We start from the raw sequence: 23,698 nt of genomic DNA on the forward strand, positions 1-23,698 counted from the left end.
CCACGGGCAGGTAGCCAGAGTTAGGTATTCAAGAGCCTATTAGGGCCAACATTGGCCCAGGGCCTGGGCCTTCACCTTGCAGCACCCCTCACTGCAGCCGGCACCACACAAAGCTCCGTATTATCTCAGCTTTTTTCTCTGTGACCAGCAACAGGTGACAATCATTTGTGTGCCAGTCCCACGGGTCTAGTGACTGGCCGACCGGTAAATCCTAGCCGGCTACCTGTGACTCCACCTGCTTTCCTCCCACTTACATGACAGTTATAAGGGTAACCTTGTATTTGACCTAATTTCACACTTTGCGCTTTAAACTTTTTTACTAGTACCATTGCTGGCACTTCTAGCACCCTCACAAGACTGGTATACAACACACAGGAGACTGGGGCAGCAGGTTTCAAAAACTCTCTTTATTCCAATGTGAAATGAAGACGTGATGGTTTAAAAACAAGAAAAAGTTCTTGATCAGCTGTGGGGATGCCTCGCTTGCTAGCTCACACCCACTCCCTTTGAAACACGGTGTTTGGACAGACCATACCCATAAGCAGCTCCCCGCAAAGCCACCAGGCAGATGCCCCAGCCCGGGGACAGCTCCCTCCAGCTCCCAAGGGTGGCCATCTCCCCCCACCCATCAGGGCTCAACAATAGGCACAGAGAAGCGGCACAGGCAGGCGGCGGAGGGGCAGCCGGGGCCCGTGGGGGCCACCCCCTTCTGCAGCACCCCCTCTGCCACCCTCAGAGCTCCTCTCTGTAGAAGGTGCTTGGAGACAAGGACCAGGTAGGGAGCTGGGTTCCACAAGTTAAGTGACAGTCACTCCTGTGGATCTGTAACTTCTCCCCCAGGACCCATGACTCAGCCCTGGTTCCCCTAGACGCCCCCACCCCCACTGTGCGTCAGGCAGCTGAGGTTCAATGGGGAGGATACATTCAGACTATACCCCTCCCCCAGGTTATCCCCAGCTGGGGTGCAGTAAGTTAGGGAGGCAGCACCTCCTGCTGGGGCCCAAGGGCAGAGAGGCTGGGGCTGGGCGCAGGGGAGTCCACCCCTTTCCCCACCCCAAGCACAGCCAGGCCAGGCCCAACCACAGTTAGTAATAAAGCCACTGAGGCTCTCACCCCCCACAAACTAAAGTGCACCTCAACCCTCCAGCCCTGCCACAGAGCTCTGGCTCCCTCTCCCAGGACACAGGAAAGCTCCCCTCTTTTTTGGCTTCAAACCTGGACTTTCAGCCAGGTCAGGCCCAGGGGCAGTGGCAGCAAAAGCAGCAGCCATAATGTCAAACATACAAATGACCTGAGAAATCTCATCTGCGCATCACCCACTCAGAACCGGCTCGGGGCTATGTACAGTTGGGAAGGACGGATCAGGACACTCGCGGCATGGACACACTCACACACACCTGCTTGAGGATGGGGGGCTCCAGGGGGCACCTGCCCCCCAGCTGGGAACTGATGCCCATACACTCCATTCACATGTCTTTGATTAGGCCTCTGCATCGTATATTCACTGAACCAGTGCAAGAACATCTTTCGGGGGGTCAGGCACACCAGGCCAGGGTCCCAGGAGGATGCTGAGGGTGGGGTTGGGGTTGGAAACGTGGAGGAAGAGGGACTTGCTTCCTCTCCCGATGTGCAGGGCGTGCTCCCTTCTCCTGGAGTCTGCATCACTGGGTAACGGGGCAGCTGACTGTCCGTCTGTCTCTCCCTTTCTACTCCTGCAAGCTCGGGGAAGAAGGGTCCTTGGCAGCCGGAGGCTGGGAAGCCGCATCCTCTGAGGCCCCCGCTGGCTCTGGCTCAGTGGCCATGGGCTCCTCAGCCTTATCCCTGTTCTTGATGGCCTCCTGGAGCTGGTGCCGCCGTGCCACCTCAGCTTTCAGATTCTCCAAGTCTTTTTGGCTGAGCAGAAGGATGGGGGCGAAGGGTGGCTATCAGAGTGGCCCTGGGCCCTCCGTCACCCTACTGGCTTTGCTTAAACTTAGGACAAGATCAGGCTCTGCGCTTGCTTCCTTCCCCAAAGCAGAGAGTGCTGAAAAACAACTCCACGCACTTGACAGCCTCCAGTTAAGGCCTGGCTCTCACTCAGCCTTCACGCCCAGTTCAAACCCGCCGCACTCTGGCCGCTCCTACAGCCAATTACACCCAGGAAACAGGTGCGGGTGCAACACAGTAGGTACACTGTGAAAGCGCTCGTGCTGAGCTGACCGAAGCCAAGCCCCACACAGGAGGACAGGAGTTGGGACTGAGGACCCCCTGAAGGCAGCACTGCTTCTGAGAGTCGCCCAGGGCCGCTCAGGGCCCGGCATGAAGGCACATCTCCACAGACACAGCAGGGGCCAGAGAAAGCACGGAGGCCCTGTTTACCTACCGACGCCAAACAATCCGAAATACCTACGTGCGTGGTTCGCTACAATCTCGCGCCCAAGGAAAAAAAAGGGGAAGCAAAGATTACAGATCTATGTCTGCCCAATTATGCACAAAGAATTCACAAAGACATCCTCAGCCCTCGGCCGAACTTCTCCGTTCTGAGCCATGTCAGTGCAGGATGTGTTTAAAAAACCCAGGAAACTAAAGGCCAGCTTTCAGGGGGGGCGGGATGCCTCACCTGAGAGGAATGAAGAGGATGCCGTTGATGACGTTCAGCTGTTCCAAGACGCTGGCCATGCTGGGGGCTGTGAACTGAGGGGAGCAGGAAGGGTGAGCCACCACGGGCAGAAGAAGGCTGGGCTGGGGCGCAGCCGGCCCGGCCGGGGTTGGGGGTGGGGGGCCTACCTTGAGGGGCGGGATGTTGGCGCTGGAGCCGTTGCGGTAGATTTCGTTCATGGTGCGCTGCAGGGCTACGGCCTGCTGGGTCAGGCACTTGAGGTACTCGGAGCTCTCCTTGGTCTTCTCGTGGTCCTCGCCCAGCTGCACGGGCGGGAGAGGTTAAAGAACCCCAGCGCCGTAGCCCCGCCCGCCGCCGCCGTAGCCCCGCCCGCCGCCGCCGTAGCCCCGCCCGCCGCCGCCGCCGCTGCCCACCTGCGTCTTGTAGATGGTGTAGCCTTCCTTCTCATGCTGCAGCGCTGAACGGAACTCGGCTTTGCTCTCATAGACCCGGGCGACGAGGTGGTGGCTGTAGGGAGGCACGGCGCGGGGGCGAGGGAGGGACGTGAGTGGGGAGCTGATGGGGGGCGGTGCGGACTACTCTAGACCCCACTCTGGAATCTCTCCGAGGGGAAGAAGGCGCAAGTCGCAGAGAAGAGATGCAAGTTGAGAGAAAGTTCCTCAGGAGTCAGGTGGAGAACAGAGCGCTGGATCCCATGCCCGCCCTCAATGCAAGTACTTCCTGGGACCCTGTGGCCCGGGGCCTCCCTGCCCCCAACCCAGCACAGCCTCACCTGAGGGCCACCTTGAGGGACTTGGGCCCGTGGTACTTGGTGCTGACGGCCAGCGCATTCTCCAGGAAGCGCAGCGATAGGTCATACTCCATCACTCCGTGCAGCACCAGCCCGATGTTGTTCTGGGGGCAGTCGGGAGGGCCCTGGTCAGCTCCCACTCCCCTGGGATGGAGCCTAGTCCCGCTGCCCCTCCCCAGCACTCACGTCCAGCAGCGCCATCTCAGGATGGTCCTCCCCGAACACGAGCAGTGTGAGGTAGCGGGCGCGGTACAGCAGGCTCAGGGCGGTGGACAGCTGGCTGCTGGCGAAGCAGTACAGGGCCAGGTGCATCTGCGGGGCGCAGACGCGTCAGGCCCCGCGGCCCCCAGGCCCCACCCACCTGGGCAGGCCCTACCCCCGGCGGTTACTCACGTATTCCTGGATGGTGCTGGGATGCTCGATGCCCAGCACCCGCTCACTCATCAGCACAGCCTTCTGTTGGTTACTGAGGGCCTGGGGGAGTTGGGGGCTGTCATTCCCGGTGGTAGTGCCCCTCCCTGAGTCTGCCTGCCCCATAAGCACTGGTCACAGCCCGGGGCATGTTAGCTCCTGGGCCAGGGATTGAACCTGAGCCACAGCTGTGACCTATGCCACAGCTGCCCCAACAGCAGATCCTTAACCCATTCCGCTGGGCTGAGGATTGAACCCATGCCGCAAAGGAGACAATGGCCAGAACTCCTCCGGCAGCAATTTTTTTTCTAGGGCCTCACCTGCAGCATATGGAAGTTCCCAGGCTAGGGGTTGAATGGGAACTACAGCTGCCGGCTACACCCATAGCAACGCGGGATCCAGGTCATGTTGGCAACCTACACCACAGCTCATGGCAACTTCAGACCCTTAACCCACTGAGCAATGCCAGGGATCAAACCCACATCCTCATGGATACTAGTCAGGTTCATTACCGCTGAGCCACAGCGGGAACTCCTTTAACTGCAATTTCTAGTTTTACTCTGTGCAAAGGCAGCGGGTAGTGGTCAAGTTCAGCTGCTGTGACCATGGAAGTCTATACCCCACGAAGACTGCTTCATGTTTTAAAGTACACATTATACACATACACACATACATAACAAATCTAAAATCATGCTAAAATTAAAAGCATTCATAATAAGAAAAGGCACACGCAGACAAAAGAAAACAAGAGACCTATGGCTGGAGGGGGCATTGGGCACATACAGTGCACCTGGCTCAGGAAACAGCCCCTTGAAGCCCCAGGGCCAACTACCAGGCCTCAGGATGGCTACTGGCAACAGCACGGACTCCCAGGAGCTTTGCACAGCACTTGCAAGGCACTGGGTATTCTAGTCAGAACTCAGGGAGGCCCTGCTATCACTCCCACTCTGTCCTTGGGTACGGCAGCTCTCCCCAGAACACAGCTCTCCAGTGGTGCGGACAGGCACGGGCACTGCCCCAAGTCTCCACCTGCTCCTCCGGAGGTTGGCAGCAGACCAGGCCTCTGGGATAACAGGGGCTCCGGTTTCGAGGCCTGGACTCCTACTTCCTGCTGCCCAGGAGGTGAAAACACACAGGCTCCTTCCCTCACCACCCCCCGTGCCAGGTCCAAGCGCCAGGTTCTGCTGGCAGCCCAGAGGGTGCACAAGGCCCACCTCGGCGTAGTCACCCATGATGTAGTGGAGGCGGGCGAGGAGGCGCAGGCAGGCGCAGATCTCCACGTGCATGGCTCCGTACACGTTGTTAAACAGGTTCAGCGCCTCGTTAATGAGCTCACAGCCCTCCTTCAGGAAGCCTGCAGGGCACCCGAGGGTGGAAGGTCAGGGCCAGCCCCAGGGGGGACCCTTCCCCTCCCCCTGGCAGCACCTGCCACGCACCCTGCTGCACTTTGGCCTGCCCGCTCTGGAAGAAGTGGAAGGCATCCGAGGCCTTCGGGTTGACGTGTTTGACCACAGGGAAGATGTTGAGCACGTCCTCCTCCGTGAACGCGGGTTTGTGACGGCTGTCGAAGCTGTACTCCTTCAGCAGGATCTGGGGACGCAGCCCAACACCCACAGGCATCCTCAGCCCAGGCACAAATGGCCAGACCACCCCCCACATGTCCCCCCCGGCCCTGGGGACCCTGCGGGACCCTGCATCGGGCCCACCTGGATTCCGGTTTTCAGGGAGATCTCCCGCAGCAGCGTGATCTTCTGCAGCCCGTAGATCTCCACGGCCTGGTCCACGGTCTCACTGGGGAGGAGGGGCAGGTGGGCCCAAGCAGCTCGGTGCCCGTCCACCCCTTCTCCACAGGCTCTCCACCCACACGAAGAGCCCCCTCCCAGTTCCCCTGCCCACTCCCCAAACAAGTGGTCCTCCACAGCTCACCCCTTCCCCCTCACCCCGTTCCCCTGCTGGACCAAACACCCCAGCACCCGCTCACGCACCACTCGAGGCTGAAGTCAAAGTAGTTCTTGGCCTCCTGGCAGATGTTCTTCCAAAGCTCCTGGGGGGTCATGACCGCCCAGGCTGTGTTATCCGCTGCCCCTGGGGGCCGGTTTCTCCTCCGCCTGTTCCTCTTCTTGGAGACCAGCTCGTCGGCAGGCAGGTGAGCCACAGGGTTGGGGTAGGAGCTCAGGAAGCAGTTTAGGAAGTGGCTGATGGCGGCCGAGAGCCCCGAGAGCTCGACCCCCTGTGAGGGAGGTTGGATCAATGTCACCCCCTGGGCTCCCCCGACATCCCCATGACCCGGGCTAGGGCAGGAGCAGCAGTACCTGTAAGTACGTCTTGAAGATGTGCTTGGCAGAGCGGGTGATGAGCTCCCCGATGCCAATTTTCTGCAAGGGTTCAGGGAGGGGAATCTGAGTCAGACCCCAGGCCTCCAGCCCAGCCCCACCAGCTCAGAGCCGCCCTGGGCACCACTCACATAGATGTGATCCAGCTGCTCCCGGGCTGGGCTCCGGAGCACCAGGTCCAGCACCTTGCCCAGGTAGCGCATGTTGATGCCACGCTGGCGCATCACCTCGGCCAGCGTGGCCCCATCCATGGGCAGCACCGCGTGGTCTGCACAGTCCTTCACCTGCGGGCCGCAGCAGGTCAGGCCCCCAGCCCCGGCCCTCTGCTTCCTCCCACCCTGGCCCTCTGCTTCCTCCCACCCCAGCTCTTCCTCAGGGAGCTCACGCGGCCCTGAGGCCCTGAGGGAAGAAGGGGCCTAAGACCCCAGCTCCCAGACAGGAAGAGGGAAGGAGAGAAAGCAGCAAGGACTCGAGACCTTGCCCCCGGTCTTCTGCAGAGGCCTCGTCAGCCCTGTACTGCTGGGCCTGCCCGGCGGGGAAGCGGGGCTGAGGAAGCTGCACAGGTGAGAGCCCAGTGCAGCAGCAGCACGGGCTCCCCTGGGAGCAATCGCAAAGGAACAAGTACCACTGCTTCACCTGGCGGCCGTGCCAAGCCTTGCAGGGGTCTGGGGCAGTTGGCACTGTGGGCTTGGCTCAAAGATCAGGGGACAAGCATGGCACCTGAGCTCAGGGCTGCCTCAGTAAGGAGCGAGCACCCGGTCATCCACAGGGCCTAGGTATAAAGCTGGTGGGGAGGGAAGATGACCCCACCCCTGTGTCAGCCACCCCATCACATAGGGACTTTTAGGACCAGACCCCAGCTGCCAGCCCACGAGGCAGGGAACGGAGCAGAACCCATTGCCTCCCTCGGCCCCTCTGTGCCAGCTGCCTCCTTCTGGGGATGAGAACTCCACCCTGCCTGCCCCGGGGGGGTCAACAGGCCTAAGTCACTCCTGCGAAGGATCCTTATCCTTCAGAGAGGCCCCAGCACCCATAACAGCACCCCTGAGCAGCCTCCCACCCTGCCCCTGCCCTCACCAAGCCGGGGATCTGGCAGGAGAGCAGAAAGGCAGCGGCATCTTTCAGCAGCTGCTTCTGGTCCCGAACTTCCTCCTGGCAGGACTCGGGGAAGCGAACCCCTGTGGGGGGGGGGGCAGAGGCATGAGCCAGGCAGGTGGGCAGACAGGCCAACCAACACTGGAGCCCTAGAGGTCCACTCACCTGGCGAGAAGATGTCAGGGTTGAAGCGGACGTCGAAGGCCGTGCTGCTGATGGAGCCCACTGCCTTGCACGCATTGCGGATCACCTCTCGGCTCCGAGGGTCTGCTGTGGAGACACAGCCCGCTGGGAGGCAGCCCCACTCTCCCACTGCTGGGGCAGTGGCCCGAGCCTCCCCTGGCCTGGGGCTCCCCCTACAGCCGCAGCAGCCCCACCTGTCCCATCATCCGAAGCGATGGTCTCCGCCAGCTCCTTCACCTTAGCCAGGCCACTGGCACTGCTGCCCTCTTCCTTGCTTCCCGCCTCGGGTGCTGGAGGGTCTTCAGGCTTGGACTCTGAGGAGGGGGGACTGCCGTTCTCCAGGGATGTGGGGTTCTCCGTCTTGCTGGCCTTCTGCTGCATCAGCTGCAGGGCCGCCAGCTTCATGAAGAGGAGGTACCTAGAGCACAGTGGATGGGGCAGAGCGGGGATGGGAGAGGAGGCTATCAAGCAGCTCTGCCAGCCAGCAGATCCCTGCTGGCTGTGGAGACCACAGCCAGGCCTCAGCTCCTGTCCCGCCGGGGTTAAGGGATGTTGGGCAGGGCACCCTGCTGGCCTGGGGCCCCGTCCTGCCCAGTGTGCAAGTGTCAGTGCATGTGTGCATCTGCCATCCCAGCAATTCTAGCAGAGGGCAGCAGGTCACAGCAAAAACAGAGATCTTCCCAGACAGCAAGAGCACAGCTAGGTGTTGGGGAGAGTGGCTCACCACAGAGCCCAGGGCTCCAAGACTGCCAGGAACCCCACTGGCACTTTGAAAGAAAGCTTTTCTTGTGGCAGTAGAAAGTTGATGGGTTGACTCCTGAGCACTAAACGACAGTGGCAGGGACACCCCCTGCCCTTCCTCCAGGCCCCTGGCATGAGGAGATTCAAAAATACCCCAGCTGATTGCCATGTGCTCCTTAAGGGAACAGCACTACTCTAGTTGAAAGGTAATGGTCTGACCATTTGCTAGGTTTTTTTTTGTTTGTTTTTTGTCTTTTTGCCATTTCTTGAGCCGCTCCTGCGGCATATGGAGGTTCCCAGGCAAAGGGTTGAATCGGAGCTGTAGCCACCAGCCTACGCCAGAGCCACAGCAATGAGGGATCCGAGCCGCGTCTGTGACCCACACCATAGCTCACAGCAACACCAGATCCTTAACCCACTGGGCGGGGCCAGGGATCGAACCCACAACCTCATGGTTCCTAGTCGGATTCGTTAACCACTGTACCACGATGGGAACTCCCATTTGCTAGTTTTTGATTCCTACAAAGCTCCTGGTTGTCTGTATGGAGGAGCCAGAAGTCACAGCGGGTGGCGCTGGGACCGAGAAGAGCGTGGCCACAGCTAGCTCCTCCTCACTTTTTTTTCCCCACCACACTTAAAGCGTAAGTAAGTTCCCAGGCCAGGGATGGAACCTAAGTCCCAGCAGTGACCCAAGCCACAGCAGTGACAACCCGGAGTCCTTAACCACCGGGGAACGCCACGCTCTTCACTTTTCAAAGCCTCTCCCGTCAAGGCTCAGCCCCTGGGCCACCGGGAAGGATGCAGCCACCCGCCCGCACTCCCCACCTGTGCTCCACGAAGGCGTCCACCAGCTCCTGGCGCAGGCAGCAGAGCTTGTGGCGGTGGGCGCGGGGGAAGCCGGCGCGGGTGCACTCCTCAGGCAACACCTCGCCGGGCACGGGCAGGAAGTTGAGGTCGGGGGGGAAGGTGCGCAGCAGGTCGAGGATGTAGTGGCGCCCGTCGTTGCCGATGATGCCCTTGCACTCCACGGAGGAGCAGAGCTCCACCTCCTCGTCCCGGTCGTTGAGCACCCGGTGCCTCAGGATCTTGAGGGGCCGGCTCGTGCGTTCCAAGAGCTCCAGGTACCTCGGGTGAGACACCACCGTCTTGCCAAAGTCAATGGAGCCGTAGATGACGCTCTGCTCCTGATCGCGCTCCAGGATGCCGGGGATGATGGACTGGGCCGTGACGCGGTAGCCGCGGTAATCCACCACCACCGTGCCCAGCGTGTACAGCCCCTCCACATCCACGGCGTTGTACGTGCGCACGCCGTTCAGGTCATTGGTGGGCGCCACGTAGGCCGCCACGTCCCCGCCGAAGTCCTTGTAGTGGTCGCGGACGTCGAAGCCCAGGCTGAAGAAGATGTTGTTCCAGATGAACATCTGCATCTTGGTCTCCTCGCTGGGGTTGATGGCCATCACGTTGCCGTCGATGACCGCCATGGCGCCCCGCGTGGCTGCCGCTGTGAAGTCGCTGTGCACCTGGGGGTCCGAGGGCGGGAGAGTGAGCGAGCCTCAGGGTTCATTCCCCCTGGCCAAGCTCACCCAGGGCTGCTGGGGCGAAGCAGGAGGCAGTTTCCTCACATTCGAAAAGCGAGAAACCCGCTTGGACACGTATAAGGTGTCGAAAGAGAGCAGAGGGTGGTGATTAACAGGGAGCATGAGGCCTGGGGTGCGGGGCGGGGGGGGTGTCTAGGATCCATCATCATAAAACAGTGACACGGAAGGAGCCAAATTATCTGTTATGCTTTGTTAAATATTCCCAATGTGCATAATTAATCAGGGTGCATTTTAAGTTCTAACTTTATTGTACAGTGCATTATTGAAAATACCAAGGAAATATGCTTTTGTTTTTAACAACATGTGAGTGGAAGTCACGCTAGTTGGCAATACTTGATTGTAAAAATCAGTAAAATAATTGTATTATGCGCACACACACACACACATAAAACAGTGACACAAAAGTATGGCATCCAGAAGATTACAAGAGGTAATACCCGCACGACACCTGGCCACCTCTAGCAAAATGAGCACCCGGGCCATTTAGATCTTATTTTCACCATTATCATCTCTAGGCAATAAAATTATGGAAGATTTTAAACTTTTTTTTTTTTTTTTTTTGGTCTTTTTGCCATTTCTTGGGCCGCTCCTGCGGCATATGGAGGTTCCCAGGCTAGGGGTGTAATTGGAGCTATAGCCGCTGGCCTACACCATGGCCACAGCAACACAGGATCCGAGCCGCATTCTGCGACCTACACCACAGCTCACGACAACGCCGGATCGTTAACCCGCTGAGTAAGGCCAGGGATCGAACCCACAACCTCATGGTTCCTATTCGGATTTGTTAACCACTGCGCCACAACGGGAACTCCCTAAACTTTTTTTTTTTTTTTTTGCTTTCACAGGGTGGCACCTGCAGCATAGGGAGGTTCCCGGGCTGGGGGTTGGATCGGGGCTATAGCTGCCAGCCTAGGCCACAGGCACAGCAACGCCGGATCCTTAACCCACTAAGCGATGCCAGGGATCAAACCCTCAACCTCATGATTCCTAGTCGGATTCGTTTCCGCTAGGCCACGACAGAACTCCTAAACTTAACTTTTTTTGAAAGCACTACATTTCCCTCATCTCTCTGTCTCAGGAAAAGCACTGACCTCACAGGAGTGCAGCGTGCCCAGGTGAGGGCCCCACGTGGGTGTGCTGGGAGGGAAGCTGGCAGGGGCCTTTGTTACTCAGCCCACCCTGGAGGAGAGTCCCCTGGTCCCCTGTTCAGCCCACGGACTCAGGCCAGCCAAAGGAGCTGCCAGGGGAGAGAAGGCTAGCAGAACGCCCTGCAGGGTTCCCTGATGGCCCATCCCTGCCTTCCGAGCAAGCACCTTGAATATGGCTCTTTCTCGCAGCAGCCGCTCCGGCAGGTTTTTCCGGGGCAGCTCCCGAGTCGTCTGCAGCTCCTCATTCCAGTCCCGGGTCTGCAGAGGGACGGGGAGGGAGACGCTGGCTCAGCCGGAGCCCCATAACCTGCTCAGAGCAGACCCTTCTCCTGCCTCCCCACAGCCAGGCCCACAGGCGCCCAGACCCAGCCCGGCCCCCACCAGGGGAGGGAAGGCAGAAACCCAGGGCAGGCACCTGTCCGGGAATGTGCTCCTCGTAGCCCAGCCGGGAGGTGTAGGCGTCCTCTGCTCGCACGCAATCCATGGCATGCTCCGCCTGGGGTGCCGTCCAGCTGTACACCTGGAACGGGGTGGCAATCCTCTCGAACGGGTGGCGCTGGACCCTGCGGCAGGTGGAGGGGAGATGGGGCAGCTGGGCCTCTCTCCAAGACCCCACTGGCTCTGGCATCTCCCCACCAAGGCCCTGTCCCCAGGGAGTCCAGGAGAAGCAAACGGGAGTCTGTCCCAGACGTGCTGTCCTGGGCAGGCTGACAGTTACCTAAAGGGAGGCTCTAGGGTGCTGGGGGCGCAACTTCTTAATGCAAAATTGCTGGTTCGTCCACCCCCTGCAGGATGTAAGACGAGGGACAGACAGGCCAAAGCCCTACCTTTTCTTCTGCAGGGCAGCAAAGTTTTTTTTGAAGGTCGGGCTGATCTGGTTGAGCAGCTCTACCAGGGAATGGCTGAGGAAGCGGGGGCTGGCAGGCTTGGGGTTGAAGTGGTATGCTGTGGACCTGAGGGGAGAGGGTGGTCACGGCACAGGGCGCCCCGAGCAGCTGCCCAGACCCGGAACGGGCTTGCACAGGCACTCACTGGTTCAGGTAAAAGCCCCGAGTGGACGCTGTGATGCTGACTTGCCGGTCCTCTGCCGTGATCACAAACAGGTACATGAGGTCCCCGTGCATCTTGCGGTTCCCCGGGGGTGGATTCCAACCGCTCATGGTGAGCACTTTGAGGCACTGCAGGGGCTGCAGGAATGGCCAAGCGTCAGCGGGCCAGGCCTCCTGGGGTGGCGATTCTCTGCCCCACCAGAGACCTGCTCCCTAGCTCTGCTCCGTGAGTCCCACCTTCCAATCACGGTTCTGGGGCTGCAGGGGACACAACGGCCGCTCCCGGCTCCCTGGAAGGATGTACTCAGGTGGCGTACAGTCGATGGGGTCCATCTCCAAGCCCTTCTTCCGCTTCCCGCTGTCTGAGGGACCCAAGGCTGGTCAGCACAGGGCCACCCATGGGCCAACCACCTCCCTGGCGAAAGCGGCCCTAATCTGGGCGCCTGCAGCTCTGCTTTCCTCCAGGTGGGAAGGCCTGCCCGGCCCTCTTCCCCCGCCCCAGCCCCGGGCCAACATGCTCCCGGCCCCTCTGCCCAGACTCCGGCCCCAACGCCTTGGGCACCTCCCAGGTCGCCATCGGTAAAGACGCTCAGGAAGGACAGGGAGTTGCAGTCAACCCCGTTGAAGGCATCGGACGGATCCAGGCTCTTGAGCAGGTCTCGAACGTGGCGCACGTGGATTCGGGCCTCTCGCACCGTGTATGGCTCTGACGGGAGAGGGAGGGACAGGGCGTTACCGGGGCACCAACCAAAGAGAAGTCAGCCACGGCCCTCCCTGAGGTGGTCTTCATTTTCACTTTTCAGGCTTTCAGCTACAAATGCCGCAATGAACCCTAAGCTGGAGTTCAGCTTTCAACACACATCTGCCTGGCGTTAGGCAGGGATCCTTGTTTGCCAAAAACCTTCTGCCAAAGAGCAAATGTCCCTCCCTGGAAGTGCACGCACAAGCCTCAGGGAGCCCAGAGAAGCCCCCTACTCTCTGTCTGAGTGTCATGGGTGGGCAGGCCAGTGGAGCTTCGGGGTCCCCGTGGACTCAGTCCTGTTCCTCACCCAGGGCAGCCCTCAGACTTACAGGACCCCAAACTATAACGCTGCTCCCCACCATGTGTTTTGTGCCATTTTTTTTTTTAATGGCTGCACCCGTGGCACATGGAAGTTCCCGGGCCAGGGACTGAATCTGACCCACAGCTGCGACCTATGCCACAGCTGCAGCAATGCCGGATCCTTTAACCCACGGTGCAGGGCCTGTTCTGTGAGTTGTAATGAGGGTGCTTCTGGGGAAGAGGGAGGTTCTTGTGATCAGGCAAGTCTGGGCACAGCTGAGTTACACTTTTCCCACATTTGCTCTTTGGCTGACACGCTTGGAACCGCTGAGCTACCTCCCGGCAGGTGACCCAAGTTCACAGGACCTTTTGTTTCACAAACAAATCAGCCTCACCAACACCAGCGGATGGCTCCACGCCGGCCTAACTTCCCTTTTGGAGAGGTGTGAAACCTGAGTTTCCTTAACAGATTGAACTTTTATCTCTATAAAATTTGAACAGGCTAATCTCAAGTGCTTGGTACTGGTTTTTTGTGTTTGTTTTGTTTTGTTTTAAATCACGACTCTGATATTTAACCCATGAAGCTGGAGGATGCACTTGTGACAGCTGAGATGCAGACCTGTGTCCAGTGCCACCTCAAGTTCGATATGCCCTGAGCCACCATATGCTCCTCTGTGACACAGATACCAAGACACCAGGGGGAGGGGGTGCGGGGAGTGCTGCCCGGCCCCGGCTCCTGGTGTGCCACCCCTCACCTTCAGGCCACCTGACTTCTAGACAAACCTTCCACCACGCGTAGCACCGAGCCCTCCTGCAGCCCCTCCACACTGCGCAGCTCTGAGAAGTGGTCCAGCATGTTGCCGTCCAGGTGCAAGGAGAAGCAGGTGCGGTGACATGTGTCTTCACGGTCCATGAGCACCTGGTGGATCTCCTGCACCATTTCCTGGGGGGACACCTGCCAGGGAGAAGACCCTGGTGAAAACATACTGTTTTTCCCCAGTACCTGGATCCCTGAAATCAATGCCGCAAATACTGTTTCCCCATCTTTCGCTTTTCTTTTATCTTATTTTACTTTTTGGACATGCCCGTGGTATGTGGAAGTTCCCAGGCCAGGGATCAAAACCCTCGCCACAGCAGTGACAATGCCAGATCCTTAACCTCTAGTCCACCAGGGAACTCCTTGGCTTTTATTTATTTTTTGCTCTTTAGGGCCATACCTGAGGTGCACGTAAATTCCCAGGGTCAAAATGGAGCTACAGTTGCTGGCCTACGCCACAGCCACAGCAACGCTGGATTCAAGCTGCATCTGTGACCTACACCACAGTTCACAGCAACACCAGATCCTTAACCGACTGAGTGGGGCCAGGGATCAAACCCACATCCTCATGGATACTAGTCGGGTTCATTACTACTGAGCCACAATGGAAACTCCCTCCTTGGCTTTTATTTATTTATTTTTTGTCTTTTTAGGGCTGTACTTGGGGCATATGGAGGTTCCCAGGAGAGGGGTCAAATGGGAGCTGTAGCTGCCTGCCTATGCCACAGCCACAGCCACGTCAGATATGAGCTTCGTCTGCAACCTACACCACAGCTCACGGCAATGCATGACTGATAAAATCACAACGGATCCTTAACCTCACTGAGCAAGGCCAGGGATCAAACCTGTGTCTTCATGGATGCTAGTCAGGTTTGTTTCTGCTGAGCCACGGTGGGAACTTCAGCTTTTATTTTAAATTCTAGGTCCTGCCCATATAAACCATGCCCACCTGCAGCTGTGTGTGGGCTAGAAAGCAGGCACAGGGAATATACACAGGTGCAGGCCTAGACTATTCTTGCAGACCAAGAGCAAGCCCTGAACAGAGCAGCAGGAGGGATAAGAATAAGGGAAAGAAAATAGCAACCCTGCCTCCTCCCTTGCCCAGCGCCAAGGTCCCCAGGATAAATGCCTTCCTCCTTTCAGAAGGTGTGCTCTAAGGCTCAAACCTGTGGGTCCAGAAGACAAAAGGGGTCTCGCCTCCCCAGGCAGTTACTATTTTGCAAGACCTCTGGGTTGGCTCTGCTCTTGAAGACTGCCCTATAACCCTCTCCTCTAAGGCAGAGGGCAAAACCACAGCCAGTGAGGCAACTTACCCAAGGGCACAGAACAGAAGGCTGGGGAGCCCTGGGATCCCAACTACACCCAGTCCCTACCTAGAGCTCCCCAAACAGGGCTGGCAGTCCCAGCTGGGATCCACCGCCAGCCATGGGACAATGGCCTGGACCTGGACTCCCACATCCGCCAAGCCAGCTGAGTGACCTTGGAAGGCATAGGACCCTCCATTTCCTGCCTGCAACACAGGGAAGGCCAGACAGAGCAAGGACAAAGCGTGGCTTTCCAGCCTCGTCCTGACAGGCTAAGGCCCTGATCCACGGAACCCCTCCACCATCTCACCTGGAGGGAGAAGGGCTCAATCCCAGGAGCCAGGATCTTCACAGAAAAGCCTGTGTCCTGAATGACAATGACTTCTTGTCCAGTGGTCTCCTCTCCTGGCTCAGCCTCGTCCAATCCATTTTCCCGGGGTGGTTCGGGGGCCCCCGCTTCCTTCTTCAGGCCCTCAGGGCAGTCCCCGTTCAATAGCATGACTGATGGCAGCTCTGGGGGAACAAGAAGAGCTGAGTCAGGCCAGCCTCGTTGATGAGGTGGGCCTGCCTCCCATCCCTGTGTCCTCCAGAGATGCAGCCCTGCCCCAGACTCTGGTCCCACTGCACCCTGGGCACACAACTTCCCCTTGCTGGCCACTGCCTACTCCCCTCTACACCCAGCTCTCACTTCCCATTTGCTTCTCAGCCCACCAATCTGGCATTCATCTGGGCACACCACCCAGACCACTCTCCTGAGTCACCAAACACTACCCTGAGAGCCAAGGGTCTGCTTTGGCTTCTTGGTAGCAACATGCCCCCCCCCAAAACCCTGCTCACTTCCTCCTCTTCCCTGATGGAGACTGATACTCTTTTTTTCTTGGGGGGCGGCGGGGGCGGGGAATCGCACCTGCATCATGCAGAAGTTCCCAGGCTAAGGGAATTCCCATTGAACTAGCATCCATGAGGACACAGGTTCAATCCCTGGCCTTGCTCAGTGGGTTAAGGATCCGGTGTTGCCATGAGCTATGGTGTAGGTCGAAGACAAGGCTCAGATCTGGCGTTGCTGTGGCTGTGCTGCAGGCTGGCAGCTGTAGCTCCGATTTGATCCCTTGCCTGGGAACTTCCATATGCCTCAGGTGCGGCCCTAAAAGGGCCAAACAAAAAGTTCCCAGGCCAGGAACGAAGCCCCTGCCACAGCAGCAACCCGAGCTGTAGCCATAAGGGAACTCCTGGATGTCAATACTCATGTTCCTCCCTCTCCAGCTACACCTTCTCCCAGGAGGCCAACTGTGGGTGTCCCTGGGCCCCAGTCTCTCATCATTTTCATCTCACCCTCGCCCATGGCTTCAAATGACCACCCACCTCCCAGCACACGGGACCCATCCAGGCCTCACCAGCTTTTCAACATGCAGCCATCCCTTAGGCCTCACCAAAGCCTCATCCTTTCAGCATGGAATTTCTCTTCCTCCACAAAGGGGCCCCTGCTATGTGAGTGCCCCCCCCAACCCTATCTGCTCTCCCAACCTAATCTCAAAACTGGTCACGGGACCAGCCTCTGCAGCCACAGCCCTGCTGCAGGCCATTTCCCCTATTTCAAGATCACCACTTGCTGTACACCTGAAACTGACACAACACTGTAAATCAACTGCGCTTCAATTAAAAAAAAAAAAAATCAGAATATGCACTAAAGTCCTAACTGTTTATGTACATTTCTATCTATACCCATAGAAAGACTAAAAGACGCAAAAGATTTCACTAGCTGTCCTTGAATGATTATGTGTGATATAATTTTCTCCTTATTAAGTCTATACTTTTTAGGTATTTAAAATAAGCCTGTATTTTATGACACAACTGTAGAACTAGTGTTTATCAGAGTACGATTTAGAAAAAAAGTATCAGGAGCTTTTTGAGAAAAAAATAGCACTGAAACTGTAGGGAACAAATACTTAGAGCAACTTCATCAATTGCTCGTGTTTTATATTCACAGTCTGTAAGTAATTTTCATGGTATGACTATTTCCTTAAATGAGTAGCTAAAGGTGATCTAAAGACAACGGTTGTGCTTCTACAAACGAAACTCTGGTACCTAGAGATAACTTGTTTCCTAAATAAAGTGCTTTTCAAGTTGTTACTGTGACCATAGTACAAAGACAAAATGTTTCAATGAATCGTAACTCTGCAAAATTAATGGTTAGTATGATTAAATGAAAATCCATAGAATCAAATAAATATTAAAAAAAAAAAAAGTTCTCTTATGGCGCAGCGGGTTAAGGATCCAGTGTTGTCCTTGCTGCAGCTGGGGTCGCTGCTGTGGCTTGGCTTAATCTCTGATCTGGAAACTTCCACGTGCCGAGGGTGTGGTCCAAAAAAAAAAAAAAGAGTCTTACTCAGAAGCATCTAATACTCCCCACGGCTCACAAGATCTGAACGTCTTAGGTCAACACTCTCAGGCACCAGCCTGAAGTCCATCTCAGCTCCTGCCAGTCCTCCCCATCAAGGCGCAGCCACACCAAATTACTCAGAGCCTGAAAACAGGGCACACACCTTCCCTTCTGCCTGCGCTTTTGTTTATGCTGCCCACAGATACCATTCCATCAGGCAGACTCCTACTCATCCGTCATGGCCTCAGTGAAGTAAGTCTTCTACTTGGAAGCTTGACCAATGACCCTAAGAGCAGAATCACCACCTCCCCACGGTCCCCAGAGCATGTGTTCTGCTGCCCTCGGGGTGGCTGCTCACACCAGCAGCTCCCATCTCTCTCCTCCGGTCTTCTCCGCACTCAATAGAAAGGCACTGAATTAATGAGTTAGTTACTGTAAAAGCCCTGTGAACAGCACCTGACTCACATGCTGTGGGGAGAGAGAATGAGCAGGTGTCAAAACCTTCCATTTCTCCCCAGGCACGAAGGGAAACAAAGGAGCTCCTGGCCCTGGGGAGCAGAGGATATCCCCACCAGCAAAACACAGGCCTGCTTAGATGCCTACTTAGCCCACGAGGCCTTTCCAGCCAGGATCCACCTGGCAGCGAAACTAGCCTCATGCTTATCTGGGAGCTCCCGACAGGTCAGCTCACCCAGCTCTGGTCGGAATCCCAGCCCAGCCCCTCCAGACCCCACCTCCTCTTCCCTATCCAGCTGCAAGGAGTGGGGATGGGGCGCATCTCCCCAGAGGTGTGTGGGCTCTACCCAGATCCACCAGAAACACAGAGCAGGGGCCTCAGGAAAGGGGATAAGTCCAGATAAGCCTGGCACAGAAGTGCATGCCACAAGGGTGGGGAGAAGCCACTCTCTCTTCCCCGTGTCCCCTCAACTTAGTGATAAATAGAACTGCCGGGAGCTCAGATATAGTCCCCTCCTCCTTCCCCCACATAAGGACATCTGAGGCCCAAAGAAGTTTAGAGCCTTGCCCAAGGTCAAGAGTCATAATTTCCGATGGGAGAGCCCCCTACCTAGAGGATGCGCTGCCCTCACTCCTGCCAGCTGTGGACCTACAATGACGATCGTCACCCTACCCCCCAGAACTTCTCCAAACCTGAAGTTAAACCTCCAAGAACACACAAGGACCTTTCCTTCCAGTGAGCCCACAGGCCAGGCTGGGCAACCACAAGCCCCTGGGAAATGAGCGGCTGGCCCCAAAGGGAGAAGTTGGGCAATTATATGACGAAGCAGACAAGGACAGGAGCGGGGGAGTAGGGTGGTGGATGGTGAGCTTTCAATATGCACCCAAGGGAGTGGCAGACAATGAGGCGGTCTCCCCTCAGCTGCGTCCCTGAGTCCCTGAACAAGGCTTTGCCAACTGGGGACCCCTGTGGAGGTGTGGAGACCCAGCAGCAGGGGGCCTCCACCCAATATGGAATAGCAGCTTTCAGGTATGAGAGGCCACAAGTGGGAAGTCAGAGACCTGGACCCGGACAGGTGCCCTGGCCTCCCTGAGTCTGGGCAGGGACAGAGAGGAGGGGACCAGTGGCGCAAGCTCCCCCTCCCCCCGTCCCTAGCCCAGAAAGCCTGCCCAGAAGGCACCTCGGCACCAGATTCCTGCCCCAGGGTACCCAATCCTCTATCAGATTTCGAAGGAATATAGGGGGCTGCCACTCCCCTAGGACAGCCCGCTCTGCCCCTCCTCTCTCCTCCAAAGGACTGTGAAGGTCCCCCCTCAAGAGGCCAGCCACCTGGCTCACTCCCCCAACAGCCCACCTGGTGTGGTCGGTGGCTGCCCTCTCCTGGGTTCTGAAGTCATGGGACCTCCATGGCAGCGAAGCGGCCAGGTCTCCGGCTCAGGCCCAGCACTGCCTGTGCCCCTCGTTCCAGCCTCTGTCTCTACCCTTGCCCCCATGCAGCTGGTCGGCCCAGAGCTGGAGATCCAGCTGGCTTCGGGTTTCAGTGGGGCCAGGCCTGCTGGGGCGGCCCTGGGAAGGGCACACTCCCCCTGCCTTGCATCCTGCTCAAGGTCGGCCAGAAGGACGGTCGCCGGCCAGGAAGCTTCGGTGGCTCCAGGACCCCAGGTGGAAGTGCCACCAGTGCTCAGGCCCACCTTCCTGCATGCCTCCAAAAGGGGGTCACTGCTGGTGAAGCTGCTAGGGGGGCAGGAGGACTCAGCGTTTGGGGTACCTGGGCCCCTCAGGATTGAGGGGACAGGTCCCAGCAAGGGGGTCCTTTCCTCAGCCCCAACCCCACTAGGGGTGGGCAGGACCACTTCAGCCAGCTGCCGGCAACAGCTGGCGCAGACCCAGGCCCAGGCCATGAAGTGGCTACCCCCGGTCCACCAGCTGCACCGAGCACCCCGCCCGCCTACTGGGTCCAGTGGCTGGCCGGGGGCCTCTGGCTCGTGCTGCCCCCTGCAGGTGACCTGGCAGCCCTTCCCTTCCTGAGAGGCACTAGTTCTGGTGGGAGGGGGGATGGGTCCCCTGACTCCCAGAGGACAACTGCACCCGTGCCTCAGGCCTCCTGCTCCACCAAGAAGCTGGCAGGCTCTGGCTCCCCTTCCCAGCAGCCCCCGCGCTGCCAAGAGAAAACCAAGTCTCTCCCCTGGGGAAACAGAGCTGGCAGCAAGAGGCCAAAGGCCGTGCGTGCGGCTGTGGAGAAGAAACATGCCCAGCCTCGCCAGGGCGCCTTCCCAGGGCCTCTGACTTGTTGCCAGGGCCCAGGCAGAACTGCTCCGGCATCCATACTAACCAGGGCGGGGGCGGGGAGCCAGGCTTCCTCTAGGCAGCCCCACCTCCTGTCCAGCCCCGTCCCAGCAGCCCTGAAGGGCTGGCACCCAGCAGGCTCTCAACCCCCTGCAGCCCCCAAGCACAGGTTCTAGCCTGCGCACACTCAGCAGTGGTACCAAGGCCCAGAGCCCCTCTTCTCCCACTGGGCTCCCCAAACACACTCCCACCCTCTGGAGGCGAGGGTGGGGCAGATTTGCCTGGCAGTGGGGCAGATCTGCCTGGCAATGACCCCGGAGTAGCTGCTATAACCACGGGCATCCTGGTTACCACAAAGCCAACGTTCATCTAGGCCGAGCCCACAGCAGACCCCTCCGTCGGCTTGAAGAGACCCTCTCACTTGAGGAAACTGAGGCTCCAGAAAGTTAGTAAGCAAGCTGCCCAAGGTCACAGAGGCAAAAGGCAACCAAGCCAGGTCAAGAAAAAAACACATTCATCAGTTGCCCAAGCGCAGGGCTCTGAGTGCCACTCCCCAGGCTGAAGCACCCACCAGGTAAACAGCCCCCCCTTCCTCTACACCCCCAAGCCTCTACACCCCTGGGATGGCACCCCTTCTCTTACCCCAGGGGGCATCTCTGAGGAGCTGGGCTTCAGGGAGAGGGAAAGGAGAACCTCCACAGAACAAGGAAGGGGTCACCCCAACAGCATGGCATATGCCCCACCTCCCAGTCTTCACTGGATGAAGAGCCCTGCCTCATCCTGGGAGCAAAGGGACCCCACAGGCAGCAGAAAGGAGTCAGAGAGGAAACACAGGCAGCCCAGGTGCCTTGCACGTTCCCCAGCCTGGCATGCCTCACTCAGTAGACTGTGCCAGGGCCAGGCCCCGCCCCTACAAAACCTCAGCAGGTGAGGCTCCAGCAGGAAGTAAAGCCTCAGAAGGCATATCACCCCAGCTCAGAAACCTGGGGCTTCAAGGGAAAAGGGGGCAGAGGGGAGGAGGCATCCTAAAGAAGACCCCCAGAATGCAGCTGTCTGCCTCCTTCCCATCCCCACCAGGGGCCAGAAGCAGGTCTGCAGGGTTTGGGGAGGGTCCAGTGTTCCCTGAGCTGCTCTGCTCAGACCTTCCCAGGAGAGCTATGAGGGCTCTGTCCAGGAGCTCCCCGAAGCACGCAAGCTCCCCTCCAGTCTGCCGGCCCTCTCCCCCGCTGCTCTGGGCCTCAACTCCAAGGAGCCTGACCCTAGGCAGAAGGAACTCAACATACCACCATGAACTTGAAAAACCTGCCCGTTCTCTTAACCCCTAAATGCAGCTTTATCCCCAAAAAAGTAACTGATCCTATGTCTCCCCCGCCAAAAGCCTTGATCACCTCCTCCGAGGGACTAGAGATCGTCCGGAGCTAGGTTCTGAGGTCAAGAAGCCGGGCTGAGGGCCTCTGGGGATCTCCATTAAGTCCCCTCCTCCTTTTAACATGGTCTGTCGGCTCTGATGCAAGTCCTACCTCTGTACTAGGTTCCCAGAGACTTAGGGAGCCAATGCTCCACCTGCTAGTTAGTATGCTGCCAGTTTCCCCAAAATGAACAGCTGTATCCCCTCCTAACCCACACTGCCCCAGACAGAGCCCCTCAGAGAAATCCTCCAACACCCTCTGCCCCCTTCTTTAGCCGTTATGTTCTCGGTATATGATCCCAGCCAACATGCCTCGCCCAGCTCCGGGTGAGACAGGCCGGGGCAGCCTTGGCAGTCTGGCTGTGAGCTAGAAATCCAAATGCTAAATTGCTGTGTGACCTTGGGCAAGTCGCTTCATCTCTTCCAGTCTCTTTGCTAGAGGGGAAATCATCCTCTTATCTAGCCTGCACCACTGATTCAGAGTCTCATCTGGGTGAAGCCTGGCAGGCTGGAGTCATCCACATTTGTCATTCTGCCCAAAACCTTGGCCTTCTCTAGGCAATCAGCAAAACTGCCACAGGACCTATCCCCCACCACCAGTAACCCGGCTGTGATCAGCTAGAGGGTCTTAGAGCCCCCCTAACACTGTCCTGACTCACCCAAGCTGGGAAGGGACATGAAGACGACAAGCCCCTTTTGAGGAGAGATACAGGGAGTCGGAGGCAGGGGTATTTCTGCACTCCCACACTGTCACCCAGGGCAGAGAGGGACACAACCCAGCCCTGGGGCTCTGAGGAGGATTTGGAGATGACAACCCAGGGGCTGGGAAGGGGCTTCCAGTCTCAAGGCTGGAACCAGAGATGTGATGGAAGGAATAGAGAGAAGAGAGGAGCCTCAGGAGAAACGAAGAGGCAGGCCCCACCCGAGAAAAGCTGCAGCCACTCCCAAAGCCAATGCCACATACCCCCCATGGTGGAAAGCAGGGAGCTCAACTCCACGCTGCTGACCTTTGCCTTAAAAACAGCAACTCTGGGCTGACCCACTTTTCGCAATAAGGTGAGTTAATGATCAAGTTCTGGCACAAACACCACCTCCTGCCAAGGAGTTTGGCTTTGCCCCCACACACAGGCAGAACCCCCGCCCCCCGCGCCCCGGCCCCCGTCTTCCTACTAGGCAGACTCCTAACAGGACCGCGATCAGATCCTGCAGATCTGGGCTTAACGCCTTGTTTCGTCTGACAACGAATCACAGAAGCTCCCTTACTAAACACACACCCCAACTCCCGCTCTTCCCAAAGACCAAGCCTGAGAAGTCCCAAGCTGACTCTAACTGGCAAAGCTGCAGTCTTGTGCCCAGGGAATGTTTGCGATCCTGACGCGAAGTGGGTGCCTGACGGAGCAAGTTGTCAAGTGACCCCAGCGGGAAGAGTTCCCCATGCCCAGGCGCGGAGGGGGTGGGGCCGCCGAGTTGGTCCGCCTGCCTCGGCGGCGCACCCCGAAACCGCGTGTGCGCGCACGTGTCCCCGCGGTGAGTCGCGCGTATGCTCGCCGCCGCTGTTCTCCCCGGGACCCCACGTGCGAAGCCCGGGCCGCAGCCGGGGGCGACAGTGAAGGTGACCTTCAGGGCAGGGGCACCCGGTGCAGGGCCCGGCGAGATGCAACCCGGCCAGGCGCGGAAGGAAGGCGGCGGTCCCCGCGCAACGCCGGACCCACCCGCCAGCTCGGCCCAGTCCAGCCTCCCGCCCAGCTGCCCCCTGGCCCCAGCCCTGCTCACCAGCCGCGCCTGGCCGCCCCTTGCCACCGGCCTGCGAGCTGGGCTCCCGGGCGCTGTCGGCCGGGGCGGCCGCCGGTAACTCGTCCGTTTTGATGACCATGGCGGCGGGAGCGGGCGTCCGGCTTGGCTGTCCGCGCCGCCCGCCGCGCCACTAACCCAAGTGCCCTGCGCGCCGCTGCCGCTGCGGGAAGGACGGAGTCACCGGCCCACGTGGTGCGCGTGTGGCCTTTGACCCCACCGCCGCGCCTCTGTCCCGCCTTCGCGCCCGGCCCGGCCCACGGAGG

General features: G+C 58.4%; 1 protein-coding gene across 6 annotated transcripts; it reads right to left on the bottom strand.

Annotated features, from left to right (window-relative positions):
• Positions 1–387: 387 nt before the first annotated feature.
• CLUH (clustered mitochondria homolog) lies at positions 388–23,617 on the bottom strand. Of its 6 annotated transcripts, none has more exons than XM_021067626.2 (26): positions 23,415–23,617; positions 15,421–15,623; positions 13,773–13,944; positions 12,510–12,653; positions 12,185–12,309; positions 11,931–12,085; positions 11,726–11,851; positions 11,314–11,461; positions 11,064–11,156; positions 8,978–9,672; positions 7,606–7,829; positions 7,394–7,495; positions 7,211–7,311; positions 6,265–6,417; positions 6,113–6,175; positions 5,786–6,030; positions 5,507–5,591; positions 5,237–5,390; positions 5,015–5,154; positions 3,783–3,863; positions 3,576–3,701; positions 3,372–3,493; positions 3,013–3,106; positions 2,767–2,901; positions 2,600–2,673; positions 388–1,893 (listed from the first exon to the last, which is right to left on the bottom strand). In XM_021067626.2, the coding sequence occupies exons 1-26, from the start codon at positions 23,512–23,514 to the stop codon at positions 1,707–1,709; spliced, it is 4,047 nt and encodes a 1,348-aa protein (XP_020923285.1). In that variant the 5' UTR covers positions 23,515–23,617; the 3' UTR covers positions 388–1,706. The 6 variants fall into 6 exon arrangements, with proteins under 6 accessions (XP_020923285.1, XP_020923284.1, XP_084841469.1 ...); XM_021067625.2 differs by having other exon boundaries at positions 7,394–7,498; XM_084985343.1 differs by lacking the exon at positions 23,415–23,617 and adding an exon at positions 22,606–22,666.
• Positions 23,618–23,698: the final 81 nt, after the last annotated feature.

Source organism: Sus scrofa, chromosome 12 (assembly GCF_054392235.1).
Source record: "Sus scrofa isolate SSC_HxYL_T2T_F1_AM1 chromosome 12, Sscrofa_HxYL_maternal_Yorkshire_Landrace_v2.0, whole genome shotgun sequence".
NCBI lineage: Eukaryota > Metazoa > Chordata > Mammalia > Artiodactyla > Suidae > Sus > Sus scrofa.